The sequence below is a fragment of the Myodes glareolus genome, chromosome 4, assembly GCF_982192425.1.
Source record: "Myodes glareolus chromosome 4, mMyoGla1.1, whole genome shotgun sequence".
Taxonomy (NCBI): domain Eukaryota; kingdom Metazoa; phylum Chordata; class Mammalia; order Rodentia; family Cricetidae; genus Myodes; species Myodes glareolus.
In genome coordinates this window covers 55,227,837-55,249,790 of record NC_142029.1, presented here as the reverse complement: position 1 = coordinate 55,249,790, position 21,954 = coordinate 55,227,837, and the positions used below count along the sequence as shown (strand labels likewise).

Here is a 21,954-nt window from a genome sequence, read left to right as displayed (position 1 = left end):
TTTTATGTGTTTTAGTTCTTGTGATTTTGAACTCTTCATAAGGAAAGTATTAGACAAAATTAAAGTAGGCCAATATAGAGGCTTAGTCAGTAGGTAAAGATGTATGTCAGCTGTCAAGTGTGACATTTTGAGTTCAGTACCTGTCTGTAGTCAAGAATTTTTCTGTGTCTCAGCTGTTGCTCTCAAATATCCATGCAGAGATTTACTGTTAATTATAAATGCTTGGCCGATAGCTCAGGCTTATTACTAACTAGTTCTTACAACTTAAACTAATCCATTTTATTAACCTATGTGCTGCTCCGAGACTTGTGACTTTTACCTGTTCTGCATACCTGCTTTCTTTCCATCTGGCTGATGACTTCTCTCATTCTATCCTTCTTCCCAGCATTCTCTCTGCCCCCCAAATCCTGCCTAACTATCAGCCAATCAGCTTTTTATTAACTATGAAAGCAATACATATTTACAGTATACAAAGATTGTTCCATAGCAAGTACCCATAGCCCACATAGTGAAAAGAGAGAACCAACTCCCACTGGTTGATTGTTCTCTGACTTCACAATTGTTCTACCCTCAGAAGAGAGTAAATAGTAGCCCCAAAAGATTGGGAGTAATATACTTCAAAGATTTTGTCATAAGTCATATGCACCTATTGATTTAGAATTTTGAGTTTTTCACATTTGTGCATACAAATTCATACATTTTTATTTACATTTATGAATGATGGAATAATGTTACCAAAAGGCTGAATAATTTGTCACATAATGAAGGAAGTTAAAAGAACAGCTGGGATTTGAGACTTGAAATCATTTCAGTTTCAGTCTGTTACAATTTTATATCATAATGTAATCAGTGATAAAATTAAATAGTAATTGTCCATAAGTTGAGTACTTGTAGTTTGTATTATGTAGCCCTATATATCAAAATTACCAGAATTAGCTTGTATTTTTTAATCCTTAACCTTTCTGAATTTTTGTGTAATGGAAAATAATGAGATCAGTTTCCTTTATTTCTTTACCCACCTTTAAAAAACAAGGAATCAATTTGAAAGATAATTTAAAGTTAGCAATGCAAGTACTATAGGCACTTAAGAGTATAGCTAGTTAGATTATTCTTGGATTCTGAGTGCTTTCTAATTTTTACTTCTAGAATGGGGCAAAACAATATTAAAAACCTTTCCTTTTCTTAATTTTATTATAATCTCAATACTTATATACATTGTGATACAGCTGAAAGTAGCTACATAGTAGGTCTTTAACTTTTTCTCCCTTTGAATTTTTTCTTTTTGCTCTTTATTTTTAGTTTTTAATACTTTTAATTATAAATCAGAAAGTACTGTAGAATTACCAAAAGAATTATGTAAGATATTTTGCTTTTAAAGATCTCTAAATCAAATCAAAACCCTTAATAATGAAGAAATTTAAAATATTAGTAGACTCAGATATTTCATAAAAGATGATATATAAATGCTTTGGAGACACATGAAAAGAGATTGAGCACCATTAAATCATCAAGAAGATTGAGCACCATTAATTACCAAGAAAACACACTATTTTCATCACTCTTAGGATTTAACCAGTAATGTAATGATAGAACTTTCATCAGTTGACTTACTATGTGGCAGAGTAATTGCAGAGGATACAAGGGAAGTTTCTGGGTCATAGGTTTTATTTTTAATTCAATCTTTGAAAATTGTGTGTAGTTGGACTTACGTTTGGGACCACCAGCCCCAAATAATGACAGAATGACTTCTTATTAATTATAAGCTTGGCCTTTAGTTTAGGCTCATTCCCAACTAGCTCTTGTAACTTTAATTAACCTTCTGTTAATCTACATTCTGCCATTTGACTTTTTACCTCTTCTCCATTCTGCATGTCCGACTCCCTTGTCCAATACCCTTCATGTCTCCCTGGCATCTCTCTCACATGCCTAGATTCATTCCTCTCTGCCTAGAAGTCCTGCCTAACCTCTCCTGCTTAGCTGTTGGCCATTCAACTCTTTATTAAACCAGTCAGGTGCCTTAGGCAGGCAAGGAAAAACTGTGACACATCTTTGCACAGTTTGCTCAACTATCCCACAACAATTCTATATGTGGGTGTATTGTCTTTTAAATCATACCTCTTGTACATCCTCTGAACTCCTTCTGACAAGTTCTCCTGTTCTCATTTATTTTTGTGTATGTGTGTGACCCATTGAGTTTAATTTAATTAGTTTAATTAGCATGGGTAGAACATTATTTACTGGAGCATGGGCAACTAATCAATGACTACACCACTGAAGAAACCATTTTCCCTTTTCCAGTAGCCATTAACTGCCCGTGGAGCCTCCCAGGCCTCTTACCCAACAATGATGGGTCAGTCTATAAAGTGCTTGCCTTGAAAACATTGAGAACTTCATTTTATATACTTAGCAACCTATGTAAAAAGCCAAACACTAGTGGTGTAATCCCAAGACTGAGGGTGTGGAGACAAGAGGATCCCTGGGACTTGTTGGCCAGTCACTGTAGCCAAATCAGTAAGCTACAAGTTCAGCTAGAAACCCTATATCAAAAAATAAGATAGAGACAGTTGGAGGAAGATGCTCGACTTCAGCTGTTGATCTCTATACTCATGTACACATACACGTACACACACACACACACACACACACAAATCTGCTCACTTAGTAAAATGCGTGTTGTGCAAGCTTGAGGACCTGAGTTTGGATCCTGAACGTCCGTGTAAAAAGCTGTTTGCCATGGCATGAAAATGAGCTGGGCCTGAAGGAACAGGAAGATCCAGCCTCAGGGAAAGACACTGTCTTAAAACATAAAGTGGAGACGGATTGAGGAAGACACTCAACATTGATTGATAGTCAGTCATACACTCACACTGTGCACAATATACACACACATAGAAAGAGATATTATCACTGGGCTAAGAATATAGCTCAGTGGTAGAGTACTTGCTTAGCATATGTAATGCCCCAGGTTCTAGGCCCTGGATTCCCTCACCCCCATAAAATGAGTTGTTTGCGTAAGGTACTAGGGTGGTAACGGTGTTCTATATTTTGATGGAGATGAAAGCTGCATAGGTTTGTAAATTTATCAAAAGCCACCAACCTCCATATATCAGATTTGATAATATATAATATATAAATAATTTGGGAAAGATGCTGAAAATATTTAATGTTCAGTATTTATAATACATTTAAAATTATTTTATATAGCATTATCCATTTTAGGTGCTATGTATTATTGTGACCAGAACAACTTTATGTAGTTACATTTTTCTAAGATAATAGTGTGAATGACTTTGTTCTTGGCTCTCTTTTAGGTCTACTGTAGTGACCATGGCCTAGGCAATTATTGGTTCTTCTGTCCACAGGACCTTCTGAAAAGCTATATATTTAGAATTCTTTTGGCACCTGGGTTTTTTTCACTTCAGCTTGATTTGTACAGGATTTGTCTGAAACAGTAATGAGAGTAATTTTGGGGTTTTTGAAGTTCTTTTCTAAAGAATTTTATTTTATAATTTCATTGATGTTTATTTGAAAGTGACATTTGAATGTAATTTTATTTAATAGTACCATTTTAATAGTAGTAGTAATGGATTATTTAATAGTAATCATAGATATATATTATTTAGCATAATAAGCATTCTCTTTTCTCTCTAGACCATATTTCAGTGAAGAATTTTACTTTGAGATTCCAAGAACTTTCCAGTATTTGTCGTTTTATGTTTATGATAAGAATGTTTTACAAAGAGATCTTCGTATAGGTAGGTACAATTCACATATATGGGTTTTTTTTTTCTTCAAGAAAGGGTTTCTCTGTGTAGCTCTGGTTGTCCTGGAATTCACTCTGTAGACCAGGCTAGCCTCGAACTCACAGAGATTCTCCTGACTCTGTCTCTTGAGTATTGGGATTATCAAGATAAAATATTTGTAAAATGTGGACTCCAAACCCAAGTCCTTTGGAGTATTAGTCATTGCTCTTGAGTGCTAAACCATCTTTTTCAGCTCCTTACCCCTGTTTATCTTCCTTTAAGATCATATCACTGTTATTTCCCAGACTGGTTTTGAACTGGTGGATCAAAAGGTCATTCTACCCCATTTGCTTTAGTAGATGATATTACAACATGCACCATTAGACCTGATCTATCACATTTGTATTTATAGATGTATATATACCTGCATTTTTCTCATCACTAGAACAAAATAGCTGTCAGAAGCAACTTGAGGGAGGAAGGATTGCTTTGATTTAAAGTTGTAAAAGATTTCATCATGGAGAGAAAGACACAGCAGTGGGGGTGACCCAATCTTTGTCACTGGGAGCATAAAGTGGCCAGTTTCATCCTGGTATTTGACTAGGGAGCAGGGAGAATGGGACAAGAACTAGGGCTCAGATGCCTGTACCAGTTACCTGTTTCCATCATTAAGGCACTAAACCTCCCCAGACAACATTAGCTGAGGGCCAATGTTAAAATACATGAGCTGTGGGGAAAGATTCCAGATTTGAACCGTAACAATTTGTTAGCTTTTGTCACTTTCACTGCTGAGTACTTGTTCTTTCCCATAGTTTTAAATTCTTATCTGCCTCAGAGCTTATTGAAAGTCAGCAGATGTTGACTGAGGTTTCTGTCCCACCTGGTCCTGCAGTCATTATTAAGTCCCAAAGAAATACAGAGGTCTATATTAATTATAAACTGATTGACCTAGTAGCTCAGGCTTCTTATTCATTCTTTCTTACATCTTAAATTAGCCCATTATTCCTGTCTGTGTTAACCATGTGGCATGGTACCTTTTTCGGCAAGGCAGTCACATCTTGCTTGCTCTGTGTCTGGGTGACAACTGGAGACTGACTTTCCTCTCCCAGAATTCTCCTGTTCTCATTGCCCTGCCTCTACTTCCTGCCTGGTCGTCCCACCTATACTTCCTGCCTAGCTACTGGCCAATCAGTGTTTATTTAAAATACAAATGACTGGGTACAGACCATTGTCCCACAGCATTCCCCCCCCCTTTTTAAAATAAGAACTCTGAAATGAATCTCCTTTGTTTAGCTTTTCTACTAACCATTAACCATAACAACTTCTAATCAACATTCTAAACAAAGACAAATTTTTTAGGAATGTGGGTATAGTTTTCCAGGAAACTTCATGCTGATTGGGGGCGCTTATAATCTTATGGGGACCAAAAGAAAATTTAGAATTACGTCCTGCTCTGGATTGAACAAAAGTACCTGGGAGCAAATGAGGCGGGATTCAGGTATAAAGAGTCCCCAGTGAACACTGATAAGGTGTTATCAGAAGGTAGGAAGAGGGACAGGAGAGCGTAATATCTATCACATAATATGAGATCTTTCAATGTCAGAGAGGTAAAGTAAGGATTGGAAAGAAGCTGTTGGTTATTAGCAGCATTCGAGAGTAACTGATAGTTAACTGCATGCTACTGGGATGCTGTGTTTTCATTGCCCCTTTACATATCATATAGTCTTCATATAGTATTTCTTGACAAGGACTTTATTATTTATTTCACAAAAATTATAATAGTTTACTAAAGTTGCCTTTGCTATTTGCTTTATTTTTTTTTAGTATTTATTTTGAAGTAAATTCACCAGGCATGGAAGTTCACACTTGTACCAAGAGATTGAAGCAGGAGGATTGCTTTGAGTTTGAGGATATCTTGGGTTACCGAGTAAGACTTCCATCTAAAAAAGAAAACCAGACAAATATTTCTTTAAAAAAGCAATTACTAGCCAGGCAGTGGTGGCTCATGCCTTTAATCCCCATCACTTGGGAGACAAAGGCATATAAGGCCAGCATGGTCTACAGAGCAAATTACGGTACAGCCAATGCTACACAGAAACAAAAACAAAAATGGTGGGGTGGGGGATGAGAAGAAGAACATTTGCTGCTGAAATGTTGTACTTATGGGGCTGATTGCCTTTTGGAAATCACGTGTATCAGGTGTATTTACTGTGATCTTAAAGATGTAGTAGAAAAGATAAATTTCTGTGTAGCTTTTAGGCAAATGTTTTGTTAAATAGGTTTAAGTTGAGGCAACATGGAACATGAATCACTGTAATAGTACCAGTGTGATTTATATTATGAGGGCATGAATTGCTCAAAGCAATAAAGTTCCAAATAAAAAACTTAAAACTCTCCCTTTTACAGTACTTGCTGTATATATGTACATCTGCATAATTGCAAAGTATGCATAAAGCTTTAAAGTTATGGAAATGATAGGATAGAGGTTCTCCAGAGGTTGTTCTTCTTGACAGAAGGATTCTCTCATTCATGCTCATTCTTACTCATTCATTCATATATAGTCTGTCTCCTCCCTGTAGTAGGAAGGCCACTTTTTGTTCCTGGCTGCTCAACCCTGAAATAACCACACAGAAACTGTATTAATTAAACCACTGCTTGACCTATTAGCTCTAGCTTCTTACTGGCTAATTCTTACATCTTAACCCGTTTCTATTAATCTGTGTATCATCATGTGGCTGTGGCTTACTGGCAAGGTTTGGCATCTGTCTCTGGTGGGGCTACAAGGCTTCTCCCTGCCCCCACCTTCTTTCTCCCAGCATTCAGTTTAGTTTTCCCTGCCTAGCTCTGCTCTACCCTATCACATGCCCAAAACAGTTTATTAACCAATGGTATTCACAGCATACAGAGAAGAATCCTACATCACTTCCTCTTTTTTGTTTAAATAAAAAGGAAGATTTTTAACTTTAATATAACAAGAATACATACAACAAAACAGGTATCAAGCAAGAACCACAGTTACAATATTTATATTTATTTTATCTTTTATCGTAACTAAGGAAAACTATAACTATAGCTATATATTCTTCAACTCCATCAAGGACTCCAGAAGGATATAATATTACCTAAGTAAGCAGGAAGTGCTTTGTAAGCAACTTCCAAAACTCTAGAATTGACAGAGATAGTCACCTAAAGTTCTTCTATAACATGGGGGCATCCAATCTTTAGTCTACAGGCCTCTGGTATCTGGCAGACTTTTCCATGAACAAGGAAATTTTAAAGACAGGTCTGTCTATATTGACAGTTTGTCAGTCACTTTTTTTTTAATGTCCTGCAGAATGTCTAGCAGACTCTTTCATTCAGCAGGAACCCCGAAAGATCGTCTCACCTTTAGGCAAGTTCAGCAGTCATTTCTCTGTGGGTCCTGCATGTCAAGAAGTCCAGGCAAGAGCAGTTTCTTGCCCAAATTGCTAACCAATGCCATAAGGAGCCTCTTCAGTGCCCCTCATCCTCTTGAAGTAATTTGGTGCTGCCAGGCACAGATGTGTCTCACTGTCACAAAAAGTCCTAAGTTCTTAAAACATTTTAAATGCCATATTCTGTAATCTTTGAAAGATTTGAAGAATACATATCCTTCTGAAATATATCTCCGTACATTTAGAAAATCTAACTAACATGACTGCAAGCTTGACTATTATAGATGACTGTCTACTAACTTCGTGATTATACATTACATTTTTAAATGAGCCGGACAAACAATACCTTAATCAAGAACAGAAATATACATATAACAAGATTGACCTTAAATTTGTATCAATAAACCAAAATCCATACCAATGCAAATCTCTATAGCATATCCCCCCTTTAAATGTAAATAATTCTTTATAAATAATATTAGGGAAGTTAGGCATAGTTCTCTCTAAACTGCTTCCTGCTTTAGTTGGGTGACTTTTTTTGGGGGATGTTCATGGTGACCTTTCAGGGGCTCTTGGTCCATCAAACTACATTAGCCTGGAATGAATCCATAAGTTCTCATCCTCTGTAGAAACAAAAGAAGAGCCTCTTTTCCAAAGCAGCATATCCTTAGATCCAAATGTCGAAGACAAGATACTTTTAAAGTATATATATGTTGGTTACTTAGCTCCCTCATAGTCAAAAATTCAAAGAAAATACAATAATATACATAATCCAGACTATGTATATTCTATCTTTACGTGGCTTATTTTTCTTACTCTTACTTTTTCAACAAGTTTAATATTTATTTTATTATCTTTACTCCTTTAATCTATGACTGTACTCTTTTATGTTACATTTACTATCTCTTTACTCTTTTCTTCTCTCTCCCAAGCCTATGTACATTTTTTTAACATGCTGTATCTTATCTAGAGGTCTTTTATGTCTGAATCTGTTTTTATTGCATATCTGTAATCCTTTTCTGAACAGGATGGCTTGTTAAAATGCGAAACGCTTTTTAAAAGCCTAAGTGGCAGTATTGCTAGGGCAAAGAAGGCCCTACATACTTTCTCCACCCAGTCCAGCATGGTGGAGCTGTTTGCTGCCTCTGGGAGCCATGAACACTGCCCCATTTTTAGGCACACAGTGGTCTAAGTTGCCATTAGGAGTGTTGTAGCACTCCGCTCTCAGAACCCATTTAAATGCTCTGTAGCCGGATCTCCCTAAAGAGTCAGAGTTTGTGCTGGCAGCATGGCCCAGGGAGCCACCATTTGAAAAACCATGTGGCTTTTTCTGCTACCACTGAATCAGAAAGATCTCTCTTAAGGGAGTTGCAGCAAGCCGCCAGCCAAAACAAAACAAAACAAAAACATGCAGCTACTCTTTGTTTTTTAGTGTCCAGAATTCCTTTTTAATCTTTCTCAAGTTTTACATGGATTTAGTCAGTCCTACGTTGGTACACCAATTTCTAGTAGGAAGGCCACTTGTTAGTTCCCAGCTGCCTAGCCCTGAAATAACCACACAGAAACTGTATTAATTAAATCACTGCTTGGCCCATTAGCTTTAGTTTCTTATTGGATAACTCATATCTTAACCCATTTCTATTAATCTGTGTATCGCCATGTGGCTGTGGCTTACCAATAGGGTTCAGCATCTTTCTCCGGCAGGGCTATATGGCTTCTCTCTGCCGCTGCCTTCTTTCTCCCAGCTTAGTTTTTCCTGCCTAGCCTTGCTCTACCCTATCAAGCCAAAACCAGCTACTTTATTAACCTATGGTTTTCACAGCATACAGATGGGAATCCCACATCACTCCCCCTCCTTTGCTGGCTTGAGATCACAATTCTCCTGCATCTGCCTCCTAATTGCCAAGGTTTTAAGCATGTGCTACCACACCTGGCCTAGTAAACTCTCTTAAAACTATATGCTAGGGCTGGGACCATAGCTCAGTAGCAAAGTGCTTTTATAGTATGCCTGAGATCCTAATAACAAGAAAAACTAAAAAGAAGTAACTATATAAATTTAAGATGTTAAAAGTTGCATGCTAGATAGTCTCTGTACCTTTTCCTGGGTAGATGATAGCAAAGACATTCCCTTACAAAAACCTGTAAAGATAAGAACTTCAGCTGTAGGGTGTATGCATGCATTTGCGTGTGTGTGTGTTTTCTATGTATATATGTATTTTTAAAGTACCAAGCTATTATTCATTCCCTTAAAATTTATTTCTGATGCAGAATCAGTGATAATAGGAATTACAGTAGTTATGATTATCTCGCATTCATCCCATACTAAATTGAATTTCATTATTTTCTATCCTGAGCCATTTCAAGTATATTGATTTATTAAGAATTTTGTACAATCCATAGAGTAAACATTTCAAGAAATTTTTATCATTTGACCCTCAATCTAAATTCCATAGCAGTATAAGGAATGTTTGCTTCTTTTAGTTAATGCCTATTTCTATACTTAGATATCAGTGTGCACATTCAGTACAAGAGTGATTTCAGTTTTACCTTCGTATCTCATCTTAAAATTCACAAAAATCCCTGAAGTACATTTTTCTAGTGTCATTTTGTACAATTCTAGCTTATCACACAAAGATTTTTCTTTATATTAGATTTCACTCAAAATATTTTTTAAACATCATCGGTTTAAAGTTTTATGTATTTTAAATTTTCTGTGTTAAATTGATGAATTTTCAGTAGGTCTCCTTTGAGTAGCAGTATTATAACAGTTGCCATTCTATTAAAAATCTAATTGTATATCTTTTTTCTTTAAATTATATACATATTTATCTTAAGTTTTAAGTTATAAATACGGAGATTAAGTTTATAAAACTAATATGTTAAAAAGTTAGGTAGCAACTTTATTAAGGTGTAAGTCACATACCGTAAAATTTCTCGTTTTAAAGTGTGTATTATAGGGGTCTGGAGAGATGGCTCAGCAGTTAAAAGCACTGGTTGCTCGTCTAGAGGGCCCAGGTTCAAGTCCCAGCACCCACATGGCAACTAAGAACTTCAACTCCAGTTGTAGGGGATCTGACACCCTCACATAGATATATGTGCAGTTAAAACACAAATGCACATAAATTAAAAAATAGTTATTTTTAAAGTGTGTATTATATTTAAATCTTATTTTTTAATGACTCAGAAAACCATTTTATATATCATTTTATATATAGATGAGAAAGAAAAAAACATGGTAAAAAATGATAAGATTTTGGAAGTTCTGGGTGAAAAAAGTAGAAATTTTTTGTATTGTTCTTGACAACTTTTTTCCAAATTTGAAAATCTTTTTTGGAGGGCGGGGGCAAAGTCTCTTTATATATCTCTGGCTGTCCTGGAACTCATTATGTAGACCAAGCTGGCCTTTAACTCACAGTGATCCCCCTGCCTCTGCTTCCTGAGTGCTGAGATTATCAAGATAAAATATTTGTAAAATGAGAAAAGTGAGAAAAGCTTGCACTATTTTTTAAATATATCTTGCAGTTGTATGATCACCATCTGTTTCCAGAAAAAAATAAGTTTTCCTGTTTATTTTTCGATCTTCCTTTTCACTTGCTATCCCAAAATTTATACTTCTACTCATAAAAATTCACCATTTTCTTAGTGTTTTCAACTGTTGAGCTAAAAATAAGATATGTTACAAGCAAAAGGACAGTTATGTAGTTGAGGTACTTAAAAGGAAAGTAGTTTTTTTAAAAAAAAATTTTAGGTACTTTGATATTTTGTCTGCATGTATGTCTGTGTGAAGTGAGAGTATTGGATCCCCTAGAACTGGGGTTGCAGGCAGTTGTGAGCTGCCATGTGGGTGCTGGGAATTGAGGGTATTACCTTTGGACGGGTAACCGGTGTTTTAATTGCTGAGTTATCTCTCCAGCCCCATGTAGTTCCTTTTTAGAAAAGGAAAAAGTAAATTGGTTTTAAACCATAACATATCTCCTTTGTTGGAGCTTTTGTACAATCTTTGAATTGAGGAAGGAAATGCTTTGCACCAACATGGCAAATACTTCATTTGAAGATTATTTCTTTTCTACTACATTGTTCATGATCTTTCCTTGGTAGATAGGTGCCTTAATTTTGAAAATATATGAATTGAAGCAGTATAATCAGTTTAATAATGTTTTGATAAAGTGAAATTTTAATAAGATAGTTTTTGAGGTCCTTCTTATTAATAGGTGATGTTATTTGTCCTTTGTTGTAATTGCAACATATAACCTCTTTCTAAATGCAGATATAACTGCTCAAAATTAGGCAGCACATTTACTTCATTCACGGTGTTACAGAACCTGGAAAATTATAATGCACCGTCATTTATATTTTGTTTTTTATCCTGAATGTACTAGTAAAATATTAATTTGAGTAAGTGCTAAACTATATTAAAGTTCAACTCAGGTCTTCCTTCCCTTCCTTCCTTCCTTCCTTCCTTCCTTCCTTCCTTCCTTCCTTCCTTCTTTCTTTTTTCTTCCTTCCTTTCTTTTGTTTTTCTGGTATTTTGAGACAGGGTTTCCCCTTGTAGATTAGACTGGCCTCAAATTTACAGAAATCCCTCTGCCTCCTGAGTGCTGGGATTATGGCTGTTTTTCTAATCCCAATTCAGACCCATCAAAGGGTCTACCAATGAACAAACAAAAATAAGACATTTCTCTTTTAGGGTATAGCAGGAAAGTACATTGTAGAAATAGGTTTTTAAATTCTGTACTCACAGCCAGGCAGTGGTTGTACATGCCTTTAATCCCAACACTTGGGAGGCAGAGGCAGGTGGATCTCTTTGAGTTCGAGACCAGCCTGGTCTACAAAGAGAGTTTGAGGACAACATGGACCCTATCTCCAATAAATAAATAAATTAAATAAATAAAATCTGTAATTCCAGCACCCAGAAGGCTAAAGCAGGAAGATCACCATGATTTCAAGTCTATATTAGTCTATATAACAAGTACCAGCACAGCTAGGGCTACATAGCAACATCCTATTTCAGAGAAAGGGTGGTGGTAGATTTTTATATCAACATATTTAAGTCTAAAGTATTTTCCACAAAGTATGAAACACTGCTAATGAGTCATAAGGTTGTATAAAATATGTTTTCTTATCATCTTATTAATTTTCTGTAGGAAAAGTAGCCATCAAAAAAGAAGACTTGTGTAATCACAGTGGTAAAGAAACTTGGTTTTCACTGCAGCCTGTTGACTCGAACTCAGAAGTTCAGGTACGTTAAACCTATAAGAGACTGTGACATAAAAAAAAATTAATGAAAACCAACTAATTATACTAGTTCATACTGTTATTATAGACCTTCAAGTAATAGAGAGCTGGAAGGAGGTGGCTTTTCCATGCAGATATAAAAATAAGGTATGAATGGTGAGATAGCTCACTAGGTAAGGTGCTTGCCGCTAAACCCAATGACCTGAGTTTAATCTCTAGAGTCCCTGTAAAGGTGAACAGAGAGAACTAACTCTCGCCTCTGACCTCCATACATGTTCATGGCACCTAAACACATAAATACACATGTACATACATGTATTCATAGAGGACTAACCACAAAATAATAAAAATCTAAAAGACATTTAAAGAAGGTAGTCATGAGCAAAGTACAATATATACATAGTTAGAAATGCCACAGTGATATTCATTAAAAAGTACCATTGATAATTATAAGAAAAAATAATGTGTGTGTGTGTGTGTATATATATATATATATATAGTTTAGGAGTTTCATTTGTTTGTCTTTGAGGCAGGGTCTCTCTATGTAGCCCTGACTATCCGGTAACACAATATGTAGCCTAGGCTGGCCTGGAACTCATAGAGGTCCACCTGCCTCTGCCTTCTAGTGCTGAGATTAAAGGTGCTACCACACCCAGCAAGAAGACATTTCCTTCATTTCTGAGACCCAGGAGCAAATTACTGCATTTTTATTTTATTTTTTTTAATATTTATTTATTTATTATGTATACAATATTCTGTCTGTGTGTATGCCTGCAGGCCGGAAGAGGGCACCAGACCTCATTACAGAGGGTTGTGAGCCACCATGTGGTTGCCGGGAATTGAACTCAGGATCTTTGGAAGATCAGGCAATGCTTGTAACCACTGTGCCATCACTCCAGCCCTGCATTTTTAAAAGATGAAACATTTTAAAGGAAAAGTTGTTTTGTTAACTCTAACCCTTGGGGAATACATGGAAGTCTGATTTTATTCATTTTTATCTGGATGCTTTTATTCCATTTCTAATTAACTAGACTTGGAAAAGGTGTTACTTTTTTTTGACAGTTTGAGTGTGAAATTTATTTGAGATAAAGGGAAGAGAGAATGATAGAAGAAAACAGAGATGGGGGGAGGGGGAGTAGCCAGAAAAGGTTACTTTTTAAAACCATGGGGGGGGGGGTCTGCAATACACAGCCTTCATTCCTACCTCCCCCTTCCTGTTCACCTCTTTTTATCTGAAAGGTAGCATTATGCTTATTAGTTTCTTCTTTCCTCTTCTCAAAATCAAAATCACATTTCTGCACAAAATGTATATTGAAGTTTCTAGAAAGCTTGAGTTTTTACGATTTAGAAAATATTTCTAAGGGAATCTTTTTTTTTGTAACCCTATTATTTATTAAATACAGTAATGGTTGTAAAACCATTTCTAAGATCATAACTGCAGTCAGGAGTCCTTTTCTGCTGTAGAGGCTATAATTTGCCACTAGGACTCAGACGGTTAAGACAAAGGAAGAAACATACCCACAGATACTTTGCAAATAAAGTGTGTTTTCATTTTCTCATAACCTTTCATGCAATCTCTGTGATTCAGTTCTCAAAAAATAAGTATTGTTTGCTGAAATTCCTTAAGTACAAAATATAGCCAAGCTCTTTTTGTTTTATCTACTGTACCCCATTTTAATAATCATTCTTTGCATTTGACCATAAGTATTGTTCAGATCCCAGTAGTATAGCTTTGTCAGTAACCCAGGTGAGAAGCAATATGAAGAAGTAGAATGGAGTGAAATTAGAAGCCAGAAGACTCTTACTGAGTGTTTTTATATGGTTATTTTAATGACCTTTAGCTTCATTTCTGTAAAATGAGAATAAAACTCACCAGTTTGGCTCATATAGCATGAGAAGAATACTTTAAAACTATTAGTTTTGAGCTGTGTTGTAGTTCAGTTGGTAAAGTGTTTGACTATCGTGTGCAAAGCTCTCGGTGTGAGCCTCAGTATTACAGAAACTGAGCATCTTGGTGTAAACCTATAGTCCCAGAACTGAGGAAGTGAAGGCAGGATTTTAAGGCCAGCCAGGCTGCATAAATTTTTGTTTTTAATACAAACAAACAAACAACCTGTTAATCTCTATACAAATGTAAATTTATTACCACTAGTCAATCTGGTGGTGTCCTACTTAGGGTTTCTGTTGCCCTGAGAAACACCTTGAGCAAAAAAGCAAGTTGGAGAGGAAAGAGTTCATTTGACTTACATTTCCATATTGCTTTTGTGGTCATTTGAATGAAAATGGCCCCATAGACTAATAGGGAATGGCACTATTAGGACACATGGCCTTGCTGGAGTGTGTGACTTTGATGGAGGAAGTGGGTTACTTTGGGTGGACTTTGAGCTCTCTGATGCTCAAGCTAGGCCCAGCGTGGCATTTCCTTGCTGCTGCCTGCAGATCAAGATGTAGAGCACTTGGCTCCTTCTCCAGCATCATGTCGGCCTACATGCTGTCATGCTTCTTGCCATTATGATAATGGACTAAACCTCTGAATTATAAACCAGCCCCCAAAATGTTTTCCTTTATTAGAGTTGCCATAGTCATGGTGTTTCTTCACAGCAGTAAAACCCAAACTAAGACACTGTTTATTACTGAAAGAAGTCAGGGCAGGAACTCAAACAGTACTGAGGCAGAGGCCATGGAGAGATGCAGCTTACTGGCTTGCTCCTCATAACTTGCTCAGTCTGCTTTCTTATAGAACCCAGGTCCACCTGCCCTGGGGTAGTACCACCCACATTGGGCTGGACCCTCCCCCATCAATCACTGCTTAAGAAAATGTTCTACAACTGGATCTTAAGGGGTGCATTTTCTCAGTTGAAGTTCCCTCCTTTCAAATAACTCTAGCTTGTATCAAGTTGACATAAAACTAGCCAGCACAGGTGTTTTCTAATGTAGCCTTACAAAATTGCCAATTTACTTTTTCTTTTTTGATACATGATTTAATACATTTTCCATATACAATCCACATAAGAAGTTGGGTATGGTGTTAATCTTTTTGGAGATGGCGCTCACTTTGTACCTGAGGTTGGCTTCTACACACCTTAGTAACCTTCCTAGTATTGGGATCATAGGCAGGCATCACTGTACCCATCTAATCTTTCTAATAATTTGAACAAAAGGAAAGGTAGAGGGCTTTGAGATTTTGATCTGAAATAGATTAGGAGATTCCTTACAATTTGTTTATTAAATGCATGCTTACTGACCAGTATAAATTTTCTGAAGGATTTAAGGGTTTTGTTCTAAAAGTGTAGTACTCTATAGAGTATTCTTTATGTAGTACTTGAAGATGACACTAGAAACTGATGCTGTAGCACAGGCTTCTGACAGTGTGTATATAAAACTGTCACCTCTGAAACATGAAATACTTGAAGTAGCATTTATGTTTTATATATAGTATTGGCATTTTAAATTGTAGTACTATTTGGTTTCATGACCATTAGTCATTAACCTTTTCAGAAATTTTAAATGCTAATTAGCAAGATTTACCCGTTATTTAAAATAGATTTTAAAAGAAGAATGCTGTAGGAGGTGGGAGGCATGGATAATACTTTTTAAGACAGTATGATATCTTTGGGAATATGATTATTTAGTCACAGACCAATCTGAGAATACCACATTAACCTTGTAAGTATTAAAGATATGAAAACAGCCTATAATTAATACAAGCCTAGTCTGTTAATGTTTTTTACCCTGTATGTTCTGTAACTTTTTTAAAAAGATGAAAAGATAAAAATAGATGACAATATAGAAAGTCATGATAGTGAATTTAGCCAGGTTTCAATCTAATGATTACTTTTAGTAATTATAAAAGTATGTACTAGGAACAATAGTGAGTAATTAATATGCATCATGTCATTTAAGTTCCTTAATAACACCAAGATGTAGATAGTATTAACCTCATTTTACAGGTTATTTTAATAGAATTAAAAGATGCACTGACTTTTCCAGTCACAGAAACTGATTTTATTAGAGATCTGTCTGACTCCTAATCACAGTGCTGTACTGCCTTTCAGTAGTGGGGGTGCTTTGAAAAGGTGAATTGCAAGAAGTTCCCTGTACCTGTGAGCTAGCCACCAGGCATTTGCACAAAAGCTGCATGTTAATTGGTGGTTAGGTTCTGACATGACAGTAGCAGACAAAATAAAAATTCAGTTAAGTTAAAAGTGATCTTTGAAGTGACTTTAAATTCTCCTAAGATGGCTGGGTGCCACAGAGAAAGTTTCTGTTTGGGGCTTTGACGAAGGAACACTGTGTGTACTGTCACCCGCAGCAGCAGGCCCACCCTGCAGCAATGCAGACTAAGGTGGTGGCACTGAGATTCGCTGACTGATGGTTTGCTTTTCTTGTTATGTTTCTTTCCCTTTGCATTTTACAGAGTGAATAGTTAGTGTTTTCTTCTTTCACTCTAACTTTAACAGCTTTATTCTTGTGGGTAGAAAAGATTGAAAGGTCTTACGGGGGAATTGTGTGTGATGGATGTATGCATGTGCAGGTGCCCATGTGCATGTGAGCCTGTGCGTGTAGAGGCCGAAGAATAATCTCGGGTGTCATTCCTCAAACCCTCTCTTGCTTTTTGAGATAGGGTCTCATTGAGACCTGAAGTTCACTAATTTGCTAGACTTGCTGGTCAGTGAGTCTCAGGGATCTGCCTGTGTCTACCTCTCTAGCATAGGGAGACAATATCATGTCTATCTTTTTAAAAAGTTATTTTTATTTTTTTGAGATTATAATATAATTACATTTTTTCTCTTTCCTTCCTCCAAAGCCTCCCCTATATCCCTTCTTGTTCTTTTTCAAATTCATGTCTTCTTTTTTCATTAATTGTTCTTACATATACACATATGTGTACATATATATGTATGTTTCTATGTATATGCATGTATTCTTAAGTTCATAACTACAACCTGCTCAATATGTATAATGCTGCCTGTCTGTATTTTCAGAGCCCACCATTTGGTGTTAGATAACCAGTTGGTGTGCTCTTTCCTGGGGAGGACTATTTCTCCTGCTGTCATTTCTTATGTGGCTGTAACTCTTTGTGTAGTATTGGGGCCTCCTGGGCTACCCTCACCCCAAGCCCCATTAGCTGTCTGTTGGTGAAACTTTATGGACGTACTTTCTAGCATTACTAGTAGACACAGTTTCACAGCAAACTCCTGATCCTCTGGCTCTCACAATTTTTCCACCCCCCTCTTTCACAATGACCCCAGGCCTTAGGTAAAGGAACTGTCTTGTAGATGTCTCTGTTGGGACTGGGCTCTGCAGCTCTGCATTTTGTTGGTTGTAGTTTTCTGTAATGTCCTGGTCTGTTGCAAAGAGAAGTTTCCTTGATATTTCAGATGGGTACTGTACTTATCTGTGAGTTTAAGGGCAAATATTTAGAATGTAGTTAGACACTCATCTTTTTACACAGCCATTTTTCTGGGTAGGTGGTAGGCATTAAATGCCATCTTCATGCATGTGTGGTAGGTGCTTTACCAACCAAACTAAAGATTCCTAAAGATTTCACCGATTCTTTTTGTATGTCTAATGAGAGTACATATCTCTTCCTTTGTTTCTTTCTGTGAATTTACTCTTTTATTGACTCTTAAAAAAAATGCAATATTCATCTTTGAGTCTCTGTGCCAACAGCTTCCTCATCCTCAAAGATCTTACAATTTGCAAAGAGAACTTGGCTAAATTTGTGTCACTATTCTCTGAAGTCTACTTTGATAGAGTTCGAGGAAACATTATAGGGCAGTACATTCTGGAGCTTGGGTTAGTCCTGTTTGTCTAAGGGCTTGAGTGGATGAAATGATTAGTATCTTTATCTCAGAGAGGAAGATGTTTAATTTTCTATCATTACCACCAATGAATGTTTGTAACTCAAATCATTGCTGATGGTTGTACCCCAAGGACCATTATGAAATGAGGTTCACATGAAGTGACGTGCATAAATGTAGTTTAGTTCTCAAAGGAGAGGATCCCCACTAGTAACTTGTGTTTTATACCAAAGCAGTTTAAATATTTTATCCTTTAATATTGCTACTTTTTTATTGCAGTTATTATTTTCTTTTCAGAAGTTCAGGATAGCAGTATTTAATAAGTGAATTTTTCACCCTTTTGCACAGAATTTTAATTTAAAAACTTTATATCTGTTTATGTTTTACCTGTATGTATATCTGTACCACAAGTGTGTCTGCTGCCTGTGGAAGTCATAAGAGTGTTGGACCTCTGGGAACTGGAATTACAGATGGTTGTGAATTGCCATGTGGGTGCTGGGAATTAAACCCAGGTCCTCTGCAAGGGTGGCCATTACTCTTTAACTGTTGAGCCATGTCTTCAGCTCCTTGACAAATTTTTTAAAAAGAATATTTTATGTATGTGTCTGTGCCTGAGTATATGTATATGTACCACACGTGTACAAAGCCCACAGAAGTCAGAAGAGAGCATCAGATCGCCTGGAACAGAGATGCAAGTGGTTGTGAGCTACCACGTGGGTTCTGGGAGTCAAACTGGGTCGTCTACAAGAGCTGTGAGTGCTGTCAACCACGGAGACATTGCTTCAGCCCTTTTCTACCTTTTTCTTGGTTCTGTTTTTTTGCCATTCCCCCTCTTTGTTGAACTCTTCTCTTAAACCATTAAAATACGCCTTCAACTCTGCAGTGAGTTCGAGGGAAAGCACAGATGGCTCTCACTACTTAGGGCGTTATGCCACTAAGTTCAGTGGGCCTTTCTAGTCCTTCCTTTCCCTGACTTTTAATCAGGTCCTGATTTTGGCTGACTGCTTCTTTCATTTTAAAGCATTTCCCTCCTTAGGTTCTAGTACTGGTTATGATTCTGATAGTCATTGTGTGCCACTTGGTGTCCTTTTCCTGTGTTTTCCTCCATACAAGTGAAGTTCAGCTTGTGCCAGTGCCTTCTGTAAATTTTGTTTGGCTTCAGTGCCTGCAGCCATCCTCTTAGCTGTAAAGTTGCTGGAACTCACAGCTTTTAAGCTTGGTTCCATTTTTATTTCTTAAGTACCATGATATAGGACATACTTTACATACATTGTTAATTCTGACTGGTGTCCCACACAACTTGTACAGGTAGCAAACCCAGATGTAATGCCAGATGTAATATTAGTTTTATCTTTTTGGGGCAATTATTAAGTCTTACCCAACAGGATGATCTTGACCATCTGGATTATACCATAAGTTATTGAATTTTACATACTTTTTGTTCATGACCTTTGTTTTAAAACTATTTTAAACAACCATTTAAGAAATCTATACTAGTTTATTAAACACATGCTCAATTAAAGCATCATGAATATAAAAGCATAATTTATTAATATAGGTTGATTTTGAAAACTTCATTTTATTTATAAATTTGTACATGGGGAAGAAATAGAAATTAGCTATTCTGTTTCTTTTTTAATTTTTATTTATTTATTTATTTTTGGAACAAGGTCTTACTATGTAGCCTTGACTGGCCTGGAAATCATTGTGTAGTCCAGGCTGGCCTGAAACTCAGAGATCTTCTTGCTTTTGCTTCCTGAGTGCTGAAACTTAAGGCATGCACCACTGTACCTTTATCTCATTATTACCGTTCAAAGAGAAAAACAAATCTTTTTTTTTTTAAAGACTCGCCACTAATATACAAGATGTTATAAAGTAAAACTTTGTGTTTTATGTGACAGGCAATTGTGTCCAAAATTGTTTACAGAGGCAGTTTCTATAGATAAAGCTATGTTGGCTGCTGTGGTGATGCACGCCCATAATTCCTGCTACTCTGAAGGCTGATGCAGGAAGAGCAGCTACCCTGACTTCAGGAACAGCTTAGGCGGTATAGCAAGGCTTGATCTCGAAAGCAAGCAGCAAAAATCTGTCAGAAGTCATACAAGTTTTTATTTTTTTCTCCCCTCATAAGTTTTTAAAAACAGTTGAAACATGCCAAGTTCTTTTGAATTTGTTTTTAGATTTATATATTTTGTGTCTGTGTCTCCATGAGTGTGTTTGTGTGTGGACCATGTGCGTATTTGGCGCTCTTGGAATCCAGAAGAGGCCTCAGGTCTCCCAGAGCAGGAGTTGCAGATGCTTGTGAGCTGCCGTGTGGCGCTGGGAATTGAACCGGGGTCTCTGCAGGAGCAGCCGGTGCTCTTAACCATGAAGCAGCTCGCCAGCCCTGAAACATACTGAGTTGTTTTTGTAAGAAAATTGTTAATGTTTGCGATTTAAAGACTGTTTAAACATGAGAGGATTTTTGTCTTTATGCATTGCATTTTGCCTGAGTACCTCTGTTTTTTAAACTATGCATAAATTTTCATGTATTTTTATTTGATATCAGGATATATACATATCTGTTATGCTTTTCCCTTCTCTGGGATTTATTATGAGTATTTTCTACTGATAGCCTCTTCGTTTTATTCCTCTTCAGCTGCAGCCAATCTGATGCTAAATAATCTTATTTCAGTTACTTTATTACTGAGCTCTATATTTTTCACTTAATTCTTTTCATGGTTCCCAGTTATTTACTAGATTTTTCACTTTATTTTCTGTTTAAAAAAACAAACAACAACAACAAAAAAAACCCAGACTGTAGCCAGCATGTAAAATAATAGTTATTATAAAAATATTAACAAATACCCCAGGGGTATATATTATAAATTTGATGCTGGCCTGGTCTAAACAGTGATTTTTAAAAAAATTAAGATAGCTATTTTAAACTCCTACTCTTCTTAAAATCTGCTATTCACACACACACACACATATTTTATTCTGTCATCTGTTTAATAATTTTTGATAGACTACTGAGCATTGAAATGTAAAACACATAGGAAATAATTTTGGGCTGTGGGTTTTTGAGGGGGGAGGTTAAGAAAACAATTGTGGAATGACACTGGCACTTTATTTCTGTCTCATTAACCAAATCTGGGTTATATGGCCTGTTAAAGCGACTATTCCTGGCTATAAGGCTGGCAGTATCAGGTTTTGCTGCACTCATGAGTACACTTTCTATAAGACAGAGATTTGTTTTTTCTGTAATCCAAATCTATACAGTGATGAGATATGTAAGAAATTTTGTGTAAAAATAATCAGGGAACACTAATTTTTCTAAATTGTTCACATAGTTGCCCTTTTTTGAGACAATGATTGGCTATATAGTGTGTGCTGACCTTGTACTTGCCCGCTTTCTGCCTCAGCCTCCTGGGTGCCAGGACTACAGGTCACTATGCTCAGAGCTCAGTGTTTTTGCCTTTTTAACACTGAAAAGCAGCTTTGTGTAATTTAAATTTACATTCACTTTCTTTACTAAAGTCAGTGCAGTAATACTCAGTGTTTTGGTGGATACTGGTGTAGTAATTTGCACATAGATGTTTTCAGGTTAACATTACATACCGTATTAGTAATTGGTTTTGTAGTTGTTTGGTACAGGGTTCCCTGTGTAGCCCTGGCTACCCTAGAACTTACTCTGTAGACCAGGCTTGCCTTGAACTCAGAGATCTACCTGTCTCTCTTTCAAGTGCTGATATTAAAGGTGTACATCACCACTACCCA

The 21,954-nt window shown here is 36.5% G+C and overlaps 1 protein-coding gene across 2 annotated transcripts in view; it reads left to right on the top strand.

The window, feature by feature from the left end:
- The window catches only part of Rasa2 (RAS p21 protein activator 2), a 112,222-nt gene that overhangs the window by 23,261 nt on the left and 67,007 nt on the right, over positions 1–21,954 (top strand). For both annotated transcript variants that reach the window (XM_085689585.2, XM_085689586.2), the window contains exons 3-4: positions 3,652–3,755; positions 12,301–12,395. In XM_085689585.2, the coding sequence (XP_085545711.1) occupies positions 3,652–3,755; positions 12,301–12,395 (199 nt within the window). The remainder of the gene's footprint in view (positions 1–3,651; positions 3,756–12,300; positions 12,396–21,954) is intronic.